Source organism: Cimex lectularius, unplaced genomic scaffold (genome assembly GCF_000648675.2).
Source record: "Cimex lectularius strain Harlan isolate CLEC.00 unplaced genomic scaffold, Clec_2.1 scaffold32, whole genome shotgun sequence".
In the NCBI taxonomy this organism is placed as follows: domain Eukaryota; kingdom Metazoa; phylum Arthropoda; class Insecta; order Hemiptera; family Cimicidae; genus Cimex; species Cimex lectularius.
Genome location: NW_019392689.1, coordinates 1,092,817 through 1,107,333, shown reverse-complemented (window position 1 = coordinate 1,107,333; position 14,517 = coordinate 1,092,817). Strand labels below are relative to the sequence as shown.

Below are 14,517 nucleotides of genomic sequence, written 5' to 3'. Positions count from 1 at the left end.
ACGAGCACAGTTGATAGGTGACCCTTGGAGGAACTGATTCATAGAAGAAGGATCATCTCACCCAATTAAGGATAGGCCATGTGAGGTCTAACTTTGAAGGTTCCTTGGCTTCATACAGAAAGTATGTGGCTCTACTTTTTTGGAGAAACACAGTTGTTACATATAGTGCTGATTATTTTGTGACCACCAGCGTGTGTTCAGAGAGAGGTATTTATTAGCGTGAATGTGCAGTGGGAGAGGGCTGGTGGTGCAATATTGAGTGACCTCATCAACCCTTAATTAGATTAGTTACATAATAAGTGTGCAGGGTAACAGAGGAATATCAAGTACCCCACCACCTTTACTGAGAGAATGGTACATAAATAAGAAAAATATATTTAAGAGTGAGTGAGTGTGAATGGATTTCAGGAATAATAACACTGGGTGCTGAAATGATCTACCTAATTACAGCACCCAGAGCCTAACCTCAGTGACTACGGATAAGGCCGAGGTCTGACTCCAGACTACTAACACCCGAGGTGTGAGTCTCGAGGCCTGCTGGTAACCTAATGTAAATTACAAATACGGGAATTGCCAGTAGACTGTGAGAAATGATAGTTCACGATAGATTCAATTCTGAGCCTATTGTATGTTTGTACATGCGTGTGCAGATTTGAGTTTACATAAATCAGTAATCAATCTTCAAGCTTTGCAACAATTAAAATCCCCATTACAAATAAAACCTAAAAAATTACTTATACTTGTGACATACTACTACTAAATTATGCTTGAGCACATACAGTGAGTATTTAGGTCTCCTGTTCAGATTTTTGTTATGTTTTATTGTTTTGTGTCCACTAGTGTGAGTTGAGAATGAATGTATTTAATGACACAAATGTGTTGTGTGAGAGCCGATTGCAGAATTATCCTAAATTAGATTAGTTAGATAATATGTGTGAATGGGTTTGAATCGGCATCTATTGGCACATTTCAGTTGTTTTCTAAAGTCCAGTACATTAGGCAAAACGAACTTATGGGTTTGAATATAAAAAATGTTTGCATTGGGGGCTGAAATGACCTAGCAGTTGATAGCTTGTTGAGCCCAACCTTGGTGGTTGAATGGATAAGGCTGAGTCTGACGACTGACCCTAGCCTGCCAACACTAGGGCGGGTGATTCTCGAGGCCTGGCGGTAATTTATTGCATTATTTACTAAAGTCCTAGAACAACAAACATTAATGAAATAATAATGCTTATAAAACTTTTTGGTACAAACTAATCCAACAGTAATACCTAGCAAAGACACACAAAAGACATTTTAAATAGGAAATTTATGAAATCAATATAGTGTCAGAAAATATGATGAGAAAATGAACCAACAATACTTGTGCTGAATGCATACCATACTGGCCTCTTTTAAATGGCATTGTTTTCTATATTAGCCCGAAAACAATGTAAGTTTGGGTGGTTTAATATTTTTTGGGGGAAGGGGAACATGAAAAAAAGGCCAGGGGGTGATGGTAGGAATCGAACCCACGACCTTGGTATCTACAAACCGAGAGTTTAGAATACTAACCACTCAGCTACCAAGTTCCCCCATACTGGACTTCATGATATTTATTAAAAAGTATAATTATTTATCATTTTTAACTTTTTATATTAATCTCTAATATTAACCAGGGACTGTGGTAGCCGAGTGTGATATACGCTCGGCTGAAGTTGAAGTAAAACAAAAAATGTAATTAAGGAAAACAAAACATTCCAAAAATTTCTTTAAACATAAATAATATAAGACTAAAGCAGAGATCACTTGACAGGCCAGAGGCAAAAAAACCATAAAGACAAAAGATGGTAAGGAAGGGCAGAGGTAGACACATAGGACATTCCCAATTAGATGTAGATACTGTGGCTGAATGATTTTCCAGAAAAATGATTGTCATCATTTCACATAACTTTGCAAGAGATGCCAGGCAGAAGGAGAAGAAAAAAGCGGTTTGTTGATGATGAGGATGGAAAAAGAAGGGTGTGGGAGGTACCATGGTTACTGCGCATTGTATACAACCTCAACTCAAGATGATAGAGCTTTTAAAGTGTAAAAAACACAAGAACAATATCACTTCTCTCACAACCTGAGGAACGTATAAACCTAAAAAATATGGCTAGTCACGAGTCTCAAAAAGGTTAAACCTGGGACCTTCCAGTAATGAGTCACCATGTAAAAACCTTAACCACTTTGCAGCCACTGACACATTTTACATTGTTGATAGGCCTATCACCTTGCAGATTTCATCACAATGTTCCACATTTTACCACATTGCAGTTTTGTTTTTGTTTTTTTGTAAAAAAATCGTAATACTCTTTTACCTATTCTCGGTATGACTTTTGTACATTAAGAGTTAAATGATCTTCGCAGTTGTATCTTGTAGAGTCACATAAAAAAATGACCACCCTCCACCACATTGGAGAATGCAGTTCCACCAGAGAAATTATCCATCTTCTGCAAAATTATGATATTACCTAGCGCTAGTGTTGTAAAAATGTAATAACTTTACATAGATAAATATATCCTACTGCAGTTGTAAGCAACATAAGCTAAAAAATATGTTTTTCTTTGAGATATAATTTTGGAAATCAATGTGGCCTTTTTAAAAAGATAGTTCCTACTCACAATAAGTTGTTTTCCAACATTCTGGATTTGGAGCCCTTAGCTTATCATCAGGTTGTAGAAATCCTTGAATCTGACGATGAGCTAAGGGCTCGAAATCCGGATCATTGGAAAACAACTTATTGTAAGTAGGAACTATCTTTTTTAAAAAAAGTAATGAACACTGCACTCACTCCATCATTCACCATTTCTATCAATGTGGCTTTTGAACAGGAAGGAAAATAAATGATAATGCATAATAAAGTAATGACACAATCTATTTTACACTTGTTTTCTTAAATATGAAGCAGAAACTAAAAGGTGAAATGGATAATGAAATGTTGGATTAAAAAAAAAAAATCTATTTTCTATTAACTATAACCATTACAATAAAACACATTTATGAAATTAGATTATATTGAAACAGGAGATGTTTCCAGCATATATTTACAAAGAATGATTTAGTTTGGAGTTCCAGATTCTGAAGTTCCTAAACGTCGTGGATCTTGAGAAGGATAATGAATCGCCAATGGTGGCACTGTACCAGGAGGTGGAGGAGGGATAGGCTCCACAGAAGTCCCAGGTGGGCAAAGAGTGGCAGCAACAGTGGCAGCGGGAGTGTAAACCCTGAGTCCGGCAGCAGGAGGGAAGAAGAAGTGCGCAGGAGGAGGAGGCGGCGGTGGTGGGGCAAACATCGGCGGAGTCATCATCGTAGGCTGCTGAGCGACCAATCCAGCCTCTGCCGTACCGGGTAGCAAGTTGAAAAAATTGTCTCTCAGTTCAACAGGCGGTGCCGGCAAAGCACCTGGCAAGCCGGGGACCGGTTCGTAAACGTCTTCGATTCCACCTGGGCCGCCCTGTCTACCCTGCGATTTGCCCCATTTAATATTAAGCCGTCTGCCACCCAATATAAGCTTGTTGAACGTCTTCTCGGCGGCGCTCTCAGCTGGGTTACGATTCACGTATTGGATAAATGCACACATTTGTCTCGGAACCATCGTGATCGATCGTATCTCTCCAAATTGATAAAAATAATCTCTGAAAAGAAAAATAAACAATTTATAAAATTGCGCTAGGATCTAATCTAAACAAATTTCACTCTACAGTAAACAAAATTGTTTAGAAACTGATCTTTTCCTTAAAAATTTTAATACTTGTATTAAATTCTTATAATTACACACCTAAGTTCTTTTTCTCCAATCTTATCACTCAAGTTTCCAACATACAAGGTAGTTATAGTTTTGTCCTCTGGTGGCTCAAGTTTAGGCATTGTCGAAGCTCTTCTCATCAATTTATTTGCAACTGGATCATTAACTCCGTAATATCTAAACAGTAGATTTTATTAAAAACCGAATTAATTAATTTTGCTCCAGTTTTTTTAGCCGAAACAAACCTGTCTTTGATATTCTGATCGGCAAGAGGATCATCAGGATCGGTGGGTGTTTCGTGCCTGTACGGGCATTCTTCACCTCGTCTACATTCACCCTTGACCCAGAATGAGCAAATATGAGGCCTGTTTCGCTTGTAATACGGAGTCGTTCTAGCCAATTTAAGTAGCATGTCACTCGCCGCTTGGCTCTTTCCACCTGCTACGCAGCCCGGTTGAGTTTTGTCTAATTTATTCATCTACAAAGGGAAAGGGTTATAACAATATAATTTTCATCAAATTCTACTGAACAATTTACCTCATTGTCAATATTCTGAATATAGTATTCTTTGTTAACGTCAGATCTAGGAATGTCATCTTTGATTTTCAAAGCGGCGTCTCTAACTTGGATAGGCAGCCCGTATTCCAAGTCGAGAAGGCAAGTCTGGCAAACGTTTTTCATCCGTGAACAAGTCTGGCAAACCTCCGTCTTCTTGTACCTCATCCGGGCGCCGGGACACCAACGGAATACGGTGAAAGGTCGAGAACATATTTTGCACTCTTTACCGTATTTCTCTTTTGACTAGAATAAACAAAAATATTAGTATTCCTTCAAATCGTAATATCAACAATACAGTCTTAAAAACAGTTCTATTATTTTTTTTAACTTACCATTCGTATATACGGGTTGTCTCCCAGGCATGTCTGACATAAAATCGGGAATTCCTGTGCTCAAAAAGTCAGTATTAATTCAAAAATAAAATATAAAATACGCTTGAATTTCAATTTTTTTATACTATTTTAGTTAAATTCAATAGTAACCTAAAGTAACGCGTCAACAGTAAACATCATTTACTTACAGAATCTTCCCAATTCTGTCTGTTGTAGGTGTTGGTCGACTTCGAAGTTGCCATTTGTTTAAGTTTTACAAATTAAAACGAACCTTTCGACACAAATTAGCGTTCCAATAAAAAGACACCTTTCATTTAACGGGTAGAACAAGAGTAAATGTCACCGACTATGATGACAAAACATGAGCAAGAAGTAAAAATGGACTCAAACTCAAAGATGCAATAGAATAGACTAGAGCACAGCACTGGTCCTCTGGTCATTCCCTGTCATCATTGGCTGACGACTTGACAAATACCGTATAAACTACAAACTGCCAACAACTTAAAATAAAAATTTTGCGTTTAAATTAACAAATTTGCTTTATTTTTTACATATTCCCTTTTTCTTTTAAACTAACTTGTGCGTATGAAATTTGTATTCAACACTTTTTGAAAACTACCTTAACCATTATTATATCATTTCGTTATTTAATAAAGTTAATTTTTGACAATACATGCATATAGTTGTTTATTTACGTTTCAATTTCTATATTATATAAAGTTTTGTAGGTTGTAGGTATAAATTATTTTTTTCATTTTTTACTCAATGCACAATGAACTAGAGTAGAGTCCTTGTTCAATTGTTCATTCCCTCTTATCATTGGCTGACGAAAAGAAGTACTTGCTAACTACCATACAAACTATAAACAATTCAATATAAAAAATTTGCGTTTAAAATAACAATTTACTTCATTTATTTTATTTTATTTTTTACATATTTTCTTTTTCTTTTAAACTAACTTATTCATATGAAATTTGGATTAAACACTTTTCAAAAACTACCTTAACAATTCTATCATTTTGTTATTTAATAAAGTTAATTTTTTACAATACATGTACATAGTTGTTTGTAATCTTACATTTCAACTATGTTACATAAAGTTTTGTAGGTTTTAGATATAAATTATTTTTTTCGTTTTATACCCAATGGTACAATGAACTAGAGCAGCGTACTGTAGCTGTTTTCTACATCATTGGCTGGCATATTAACTTTTATGTTTATAATTTAATACATTTTTTCTTAAACAATAGATTTCTTTTCAAATATTTTGTACATATTGGTTCAAGTATTTTGGTACATATTGAATTGCTGGTTTTACTGTTATCTAAAAATAATTAGTATATTTTCATTTTTTCAGAATATGTAGTCCAAACCTTTTTTTTGTAACATTTTTTTTAAATGGCCCTATTCGTAGCCCTTTACGCTTTTCCACGTTCTGAAATGATCTCCCATTAGTTCTTAATTTTTACCTATTTCATCTATATACTGATGATACTCAGCTTTAGGTTCAATTGTTTCACAAGCAACATCTTTGAAGCTGTCTGTTCAACCATGATCTTCATTCTCTCAATCAATGGTCATGTAATAACGGCATTCTTTCACATCCTAACAAATCCCAGTTCTTATTAATTTCTGAAAAAACAATTAGTAAACATTGTAAAGTTTAAAATCTCAGCTTGTTAAAATTTTTAACTCCAACCTTACATGGCATGACCATGGAGCTCTATTCTTAAAAAGATCCTTCACTTAGCTTTTTCACTCCACAATAAACTAGAGTTCTACTTATTAAATCCCTAATAATTCCTTTATTTTCTTAATGTAATGCTATTTGTTCACTTTCCTTAGATTCTCAATCTGCTCATTGCTTTCAATTGCTTATCATTCCTATATTAGAAACCGTTCTGAACTTAAACCAACAGATCATAATTCTTCCTATATTAACATCATTGACAATCTTGACATTGTAAGCACTTATAAACTTATAGTTTTATTATACACACAAAATTAAATGAAATAAATACCCTTCATAAATATAAACCGTTTTCCCACATTCCTTATCCAAATGTACCAATCTTATTCCAAACCTCCTCTAAAACCATTTATATTATTACCATGTATATATGTCCTTATTCTGTTTATATATATTATTTATATTTTTACATATATTATTTGTATTTTTTGTAATTGTAAAATGTCTTTTTTATAGTGGATTTCGATCCGTAAATAAATAAATAAAACTTTAGCCTTATATTTCAGAGTTAAAGGGGCAGGACTTTGGAATTTGCTTTTGCTGGCTTGTTTCAGTTCCATGGTATCTGAGTTTTTAAAAGTGACATGAATCGTTTCCTTTTTCCATTTTTCCTCCTGTTTCTTCTTATCTTATTTCTCTTTCTGCTTTTCTTTCTTAATAATTGAAATTTTAAAGAATATATTATTGTCATTATTGTTTTCTATGTTTTGCAACATGAATTGTCTCCTTTTCTTCCCTTTCCATTTTTCCCCTATTTACTTTTATCTTCTTTCACTTTCTGCTTTTCTTTAACATGGTTTCATTGTATTATTATAAATAATTAAAATTTTAAAGAACATATCATTGATATTATTGTTTTGCATATTTTATAATACAGTGATTCTCGTTATCCGTGCTTTTACTCAACCATGGTTGCCCCGAGTTGAGATCTAAAGGAGAGTGGGAATGAGTATGACTCAAATCAACCACAGATGAAGATGGAGAAGAGAGGAAAAAAAAGGAACTGACAGTTGAAAAAATTTGTAGAAATCTTTTGATTAGCTTAAATGTTGAAAGACAAAATCATAGAATATGATCCAATAGTGGAATGAAGCATCAAAGTAGTACAACTAGCAACCCAAGCAATGGGCCTTCTCGAAGAAAATTTCCAGTAGATTAAAAACCAAACAAAGCATGGTTCATACAAACTTTTCTTTTGTCATTTTGGGGATGTGAAATGTACGGGAAAAGTTTGTGACACGAGTAGCCTGACTCCCCGTATATATTTTATGTTTCCAGTTGTAATTATTTTATGTATAATTTTATACTTTACCTTATTTAAAATTAAATCAAATAAATATCCTCAATATCTATCAAATTTTTTCCTGCATTCCTTATCCAAATGCACCAATCATATTCCAAGTCTCCTCTAAACTTTAGCCTTTTATTTCAGAATTGCAGGAGCAGGACTTTGGAATTTGTTTCCACTTGCTGTTTTTAGTTCCAAGGTATCTGAGTTTTTAAAAGTGACATGAATCATTTCCTTTTTCAATTTTCCCCTCTGTTTCTTCTTGTCTTCTTTCTCTTCTGCTTTTCTTTCTTAATAATTAAAATTTAAAAAAATATATATTTGTCATTATTGTTTTCTATATTTTATTATACAGTGACTTTCATTATCTGTGCTTTCACTCATCCATGGTTGAGAGTTGCTCCCAAGTTGAGATCTAGAGGAGAGTGGGAATGATATGGCTCAAATTGACCACAGAAGAAGAGGATAAGAGGATATAATTCAAAAAAAGGAAGTTGGAAAAGTTGAAAGACAAAATCATAGAATATGATCCAATAGTGGAATGAAGAATCAAAGTAGTATGACTGCTAACTGAAGCAATGGACCTTCTCCAAGAAAATTTCCAGTAGTTGAAAAACCAAACAAAGCATGGTTCATACATTTTTTTTTTTTTCATTTTGAAGGTGTGAAATGTACTGGGAAAGTTTGAGATACGAGTAGCCTGACTCCCTGTATATATTTTATACGTTTCCAATGTTTTAATTATTTTATTATAATTTCATAATTTACCTATACGTTATGTATTTAATAAATTACATAACATTAAAGTAAATAAATGACGCGCTTTCCCCAAAAGTGACGTTGCCTTGGCACACGAGATGTGCCGTTATAAAAGTTGAGATTTTGTTTACTGCCGGCTAGTGCTTGAGATGGGCCACGTGCGGAACCGCATTGTTTAGTTTTAACAATTCTACTTATAATTTAAATAATATTTACTTAAATTGTTGAGTTAAATTTAAGTGCATATTTCAATTGTTCGGAGGAAGATTTAGTGAATTTTTTAATAAAAAATTTTAATCTTTTTTTCGACAATAATTATGTTCAGAGGAAGAGGAGGTGGTATGTTTTTTAAATTTTTATTTTCAAGTCAAATTCATTATTTAAAATTAAGGTTGTAAATTAATAAAACTTTAAGATAGTTTTTATTACATCTCATCTTTATTAATGAGAATAGCAATAGTAAAATGTGTGTTTTTTTAATCGTTAACATATAAATGTATGTATTTTTTTATTGTAAGATGAGTTTATTTTTTATTTTAATGTAGTTAACGTTATTGGACATAAATATACAGTTTGGTAAAATAACTTGAAAAATATATACTTGAAAATATAGTGTTGACGCTAATTTCACAACAATTTGAGGACGGTTTGCAGTTTTTTTTTTTTTTTTTTTTTTTTTTTTTTTTTTTTTTTTTTTTTTGGGTTATTGGGAAAAAAGGGCCAGGGGCAACGGTGGGAATCGAACCCACGACCGCGGCGTGAGAGTCTCTCATGCTAACCACTCGGCTACCGCGGTCCCCAAGTTTGCAGTTTAAAAAGTTGTTTACATTGTTAACAGGCAGAGGAGGCGGAGGAAGAGGAGGCCGGCCAAGCGGTGGAGGCAGGGGAGGAGGACGATTTCAAGACATGGGCCCTCCTGACTCGGTAAGCCTTTGCGTTCTTTCATAACCCTGTTTTGGTTCGTACGTTTATCTCACTAGTTGTTCATTTCAGGTGATCCCACTCGGCAATTTTATACACCCGTGCCAAGACGACATCGTCGTCAAGGTGGGACTGAAGGAAGACGTGCCATATTTCAACGCTCCTATATACACCGAGGACAAGAACCAGATCGGGAAAATTGATGAAATTTTCGGACCGGTTCATGATTATTTCGTATCGATCAAATTGGAAAATATGCAGGCTAAGAGTTTTGGAAAAAATGATATGGTAAAGACATTTCTTTAATATATTAATTAAATTTGACTGCTAGCCTGAACTAATTGGGACTAGACCTGGTCAGTTTAGCCGAATAGCTGGAATGATGCTGAAACAAAAGTACTTCTACTAAAAGACACAGACACTAAATTTATAGATTTTTCAATTTGAAATCTCTTATGAGTGGATATCAAAACAAAATAACTCAGGATTCCATGAATGAAAAATGGCTTGTGTTACTTGCAAGTTGCAAGCAGTAATGTTTTGGGAAGTCTCACACCTGGCGTTTCCTGGTCAGTTCTCAGATTGTGATTGTGACAAACCGATTCAGAGATGAGCATGAAAAAAAATTATTTTTATTAGAGAAAGGGTGGAAATGATAAAGTCCATGAGAAAGAGAAATAGTTGCTGTTGAAAATACAAACATTAGTCAGGATTGAATTAATTTTTTACTTACATCATATTTTTTCTGTGATTTTTTCTTTTTTTAACTAGAGTATTTCAACTACGAGGTTATTTGAACCCTCAGGGTGCTAGTGTTTTTGAAAAAAAAGCCCATTTGTAAGTATGTCAGGTTTGAAGCAGGGTTGCTGGATTCGAACCCGGGACCTTTATCTTACGTGATGAGCGCCGAGAACGCCTAAATTATTGTGGCCACTTATGATCATTTTTGGTTTGCCTATCTTTGATCTTTCAGGTGTATTTCAGCATTTCGCTACCTTCAGTGTGTCTCCAAGGGAGGAAATCTCACGATTTAATTTTTTCTCTAAATTTGGGCCCTTCTAGTAAATGGATACTTTAATAAACGGACAAAATCCCATTCCAAAGTAGTTTCCTTTTATAGGCAGTTCAACTTTGTTTAGCCTGTCAAAGCACAAAATTGAAAGTGTATTTGGTCATCACTGTCTATTTTTGTCAGGCACATTACGGCGTATTTCTATTTTTGGATTTTAATAATAAGCATGGTTAAAACCCTCCACTGAAGATAGCATGAATCTTATATTCATTTGACTAACCAAAATGAGGATAAGTAGATCAAAATAATTATTCAGATACGGTCCAGATCGCATCTCACGATTTCTGAATAATTATCGATTAACGGTCACTAATCACCACGAAGATCAAAATGTTCGGAAACATTTAAACTACAGGTCCATCACCCTCAGAGCGCATGGGGAAACTTCACAATTTAATTATAAAATGCAAAGAAATCAGCAGTAGTGTTTACAATGGGCCAGACCACAATAACTGACCATTAATAATATTTACTTTTAACTGACAAAAAAAAAGAAATGTATATTTATCTAACCAAAAACTACTTTCTTCTCCACCAACTGAAATGTGTTGCAAAGTTGGTTAAGAGTTTCTAAGACCCTAACACTCTATGTCATTTTTAACATGTATTTGTTATTTCTTAATGTGTGGTGTTTAGTGACCGTTAGTCAATGATTATTTGGAGATGGTGAGATGCTATCTGGTGTGACGTAGGTTTTAGAAAAACATTTTCTTTGTCGTGCCAACGTTTCGATCTTTATTGAGATCGTCTTCAGGGCCTGGGATTTACAGACATTGTTTAAATTTAACAAATACATGTAGGATGTGGGGGAAAAATGAATTTATACAATGCAAAAACAATTTTTTTGTTATATTCAATCAAAGTATTTGTACTCACTCAAAGTATTTGTTTTGTGCGTAATTGTGTCATTCTTCTGTCATGTTGAGAGTGCCAGTGAGATATTGCTGTTTTATATTGTTTATTTTGAAGGGATGGGGAAGGAAGTCTGTATAGAAGACATTTTTATATGAGGAGTCGGCTTCTTTGAGGTGAAAGGAGCTGACAATGGGAAAAAACGTTGGGAATTCCAGATTATCCTTTCAGGATTATATAGATGGGGATAATTAGGGAAAGGAAAGCCAAATTATTGAAGAATTAGACTATGTAGAAATGTTTGATGTGTGGAATGTGATGATTGTTTTATGTTATATGTTTTGTGTGATGTGATGACGATAAATGTATGTTATCGATATTTAATTTGATTAATGATATTGGCGTAGCTGGAACTGAGTTGACATAGTCTGTTCTGTAATTGATGCTGTATTTACCTCTATTGATGAAAACCATTTTTAAAAAGTTACGTTTATGTTTGTTTTGTTCTGTGTGTAATATATTTGGATTGTTGAAGTTGTGTTTGTGTTCAAAATGGTGGGTAGCCAGTGTTGTAGGATTTTGCTTGGTTTTTTTGCAATCATAGATATGTTGCTTTACTCTCTTATCCAGATATTGGGATGCAATACCTCCGTTCACCTCAAAGAAGCTGACTGGGAAAAAACGTGGGTAATGGTTCGACCTGATTATCCTTTCAGGATTATGTCGACACATTAAATCACTAAACACCACGCATTTATACATACTAGCATTTAATTGCAGTATTCATTATGTTAATGCTGAAGTAGATTGATGATCAAATTTATCTTACAGATAATCAGGATTATATGATCAAACAATGTTAATGTTTTTGAAACAAAGTTTGAACATACCTAGATCCTGATTATTCACAAATTCACTGCATTATTCACACATTTGATTGCTGGTCCTTGCTGACCATAAAGTTTGGGTTGATATGGAAGACGCAGACAGAAAAACATACCATTTTGCTAAGATCAGAGTAAGAGTTAAATAAAATTGCCCCACTTGGGCTGTATAATATATAAAAGTATTTGGATAATAATAAGATACTTCATAATAAAGATATATAGAACTGGTGAATGTTAGAGGGTGATCTGTTACGGATTGTTAAACAGCTTAACCAGAACCCATCAGATTTGACTAAAGCGTTTATCAAGAGAAAAACAAGAGTCGTTGACTCATCCGTAATGGTTGAAGCATTGTGCTGACTCATGTAGCGGTGTGTACTACCTGTTGGTTTTAAAACCGAGTTGGTTACTGGTCTAGATAACCCTTGAAAATGCCTGTGTTCAGTAATTGCATTGGTTTAGGTCAGCTCGACACATGAGGCATTTCTTTGAGTGATTCATACAACCAATGTTTTTTGTATTTTTATTTTATATTTTATTGAGTTCCAAAACGTAAAAACAATTATGGAAAGTTGAGCAGTGGGAAGAAAATTTTACTGCTTTGTGGGACTTAAGAACTTACGAATACATAAATTGGCATTGATGCGTGTGTCATAAGCATGGAAAAACCAAGGCAATAATCACTTTGGTCAAAACTGCCACATTGGCCTTAAATGAATGAAACTGATAATCAGAATTTTAACATTTTTCAGTTTTAGTAACTATATTTTCAAAAAATACTATAGAAATATTAATTTAATATGTATTATACTTTATAAAAAAATTGTAACTTTTCCAGGTTTACATAGACCCAAGGAAATTGCTGAAAGTCCAGAGGTTTTTGCAAGGAAATTCAGGTGGCGGTCGCGGTAGGGGAGCAGGTGGCGGCCGAGGAGGAGGCGGTAGAGGCGGTGGAGGTGGATTCAAACGTGGTGGCGGAGGAGGTAGAGGCGGACGAGGGGGTGGTGATGGAGGCTTTAGAAGCGGACGAGGAGGAGGAGGCGGATTTAGAGGTGGCCGAGGAGGGGGTGGAGGAGGAGGAGGCGGATTTAAAGGTGGCCGTGGAGGTGGAGGAGGTGGATTTAAAAGGGACTTCAGAGGCGGTGGAGGAGGCGGATTCCGAAGATAAACTTAATTCATTTTATATAAATTTTTATTTTTCACTCTATACTTCAACTTGTATATACATTATTATATACATACATGTCTAACCATATTAGAATAAAATATGTTTTTAGTATTTTTTTTGTTTGTTTTCAACGTACTCTTTTTACCTTTCACACTTATTTTTTATTTTATTATATTTATCTATTTATTTTTATTATTATTTCAATTAATTATTATTTTATCTAATGTCTTGTTGAGTTGAAAAGGTTAACAAAAAAAAACAACTAAAACTAAAAACAGTTAATATAAAAAAAACCCATAGATTATTGTTATTATTATACTTTATGTAAGGTATTGGTTGAAATGAGTCAGTGTAACGAGCGGATTCGAACCCAATACCTTCGGCTAACTACGCCGCTGCTCTAACCACTTGAGCTATCATTCCTAGAAGTCACGATAGATCAAGTGGTTAGAATAGCGGTGTATTGAGCCAAAGGGAGTGGGTTCAAATCCCACTGGTGACTAACTTTTTCATCTCAACCAAGACCTTAGATAAAAATAACAGTTAATTGAAATAATTAATATGGTCAATTATGACCGCTAAACATATATGGATTAATTAATTAATATTATTTTATTTATTTTTTTGGAGGGGGTGCTTTAGTTGGTTAATATTTTATACTCAATTTGGTAAAACTTAGTGTGTCAAAATTGATGTTTTTCATTGGCCATACCACTTTGCTTATATATTTAATGTTTGGTATGTTTATTTACAGAATTATCCCTGTACATATTACACTCTCTTACCAGATATATTTTGCATAAGTTCTATAGTTTGTAAGTTTCAGGAGAAATCAGACTGTGCACCAGTTTCATAGTATTTTTGCACTTTGATGGACTATGCTATGGGCTGTGTTTGCCAAGTAGTCAATGGTTTAATTTTATTCTTACAGGGAGCAGTTTTTGGATGAAATTGGTGTAAGTACTTAAAACTGGTTTCAAAATATGAGAGAGTTCTAGGATTGATATCCTCTGTATAGTGATAAAGTTTTTAATGCCAGAGGCTGTCAAATTGCATTTTCATATCGCTTGATTTTTAATAAAACTATCATCTATAAAAATGGTGATTGTGGGATGTCCTAAATTTGGTTGTCTGAGGTGATTTCTGGTCTCCGTGCTGCA

The 14,517-nt window shown here is 34.2% G+C and overlaps 2 protein-coding genes across 3 annotated transcripts; one reads left to right on the top strand and one right to left on the bottom strand.

Annotated features, from left to right (window-relative positions):
• Positions 1 to 2,963: 2,963 nt before the first annotated feature.
• LOC106665134 (pre-mRNA-splicing factor RBM22) lies at positions 2,964 to 5,151 on the bottom strand. 2 transcript variants are annotated; one of them, XM_014391350.1, is made up of 6 exons: positions 4,849 to 5,151; positions 4,661 to 4,714; positions 4,308 to 4,571; positions 4,016 to 4,248; positions 3,804 to 3,947; positions 2,964 to 3,660 (listed from the first exon to the last, which is right to left on the bottom strand). In XM_014391350.1, the coding sequence occupies exons 1-6, from the start codon at positions 4,900 to 4,902 to the stop codon at positions 3,084 to 3,086; spliced, it is 1,326 nt and encodes a 441-aa protein (XP_014246836.1). In that variant the 5' UTR covers positions 4,903 to 5,151; the 3' UTR covers positions 2,964 to 3,083. The 2 variants fall into 2 exon arrangements, with proteins under 2 accessions (XP_014246836.1, XP_014246837.1); XM_014391351.2 differs by having other exon boundaries at positions 4,811 to 5,057.
• A 3,429-nt stretch (positions 5,152 to 8,580) lies between these two features.
• Positions 8,581 to 13,447, top strand: LOC106665149 (probable H/ACA ribonucleoprotein complex subunit 1). The gene is made up of 4 exons (XM_014391369.2): positions 8,581 to 8,796; positions 9,296 to 9,381; positions 9,451 to 9,666; positions 13,028 to 13,447. The coding sequence occupies exons 1-4, from the start codon at positions 8,775 to 8,777 to the stop codon at positions 13,355 to 13,357; spliced, it is 654 nt and encodes a 217-aa protein (XP_014246855.1). The 5' UTR covers positions 8,581 to 8,774; the 3' UTR covers positions 13,358 to 13,447.
• Positions 13,448 to 14,517: the final 1,070 nt, after the last annotated feature.

Bases quoted from the DNA above. Each gene is read 5' to 3' on its own strand.
- LOC106665134 (XM_014391350.1), bottom strand. From the start codon at position 4,902: ATGGCAACTTCGAAGTCGACCAACACCTACAACAGACAGAATTGGGAA. The intron at 4,715-4,848 runs GTAAGTAAATGA...TTTTGAGCACAG, and splicing joins GACAGAATTGGGAAGATTCT to GAATTCCCGATTTTATGTCA. The intron at 3,661-3,803 runs GTGTGTAATTAT...TTTTCTTTTCAG, and splicing joins ATTGGAGAAAAAGAACTTAG to AGATTATTTTTATCAATTTG.
- LOC106665149 (XM_014391369.2), top strand. From the start codon at position 8,775: ATGTTCAGAGGAAGAGGAGGTG. The intron at 9,382-9,450 runs GTAAGCCTTTGC...TGTTCATTTCAG, and splicing joins ACATGGGCCCTCCTGACTCG to GTGATCCCACTCGGCAATTT. The intron at 9,667-13,027 runs GTAAAGACATTT...TAACTTTTCCAG, and splicing joins GTTTTGGAAAAAATGATATG to GTTTACATAGACCCAAGGAA.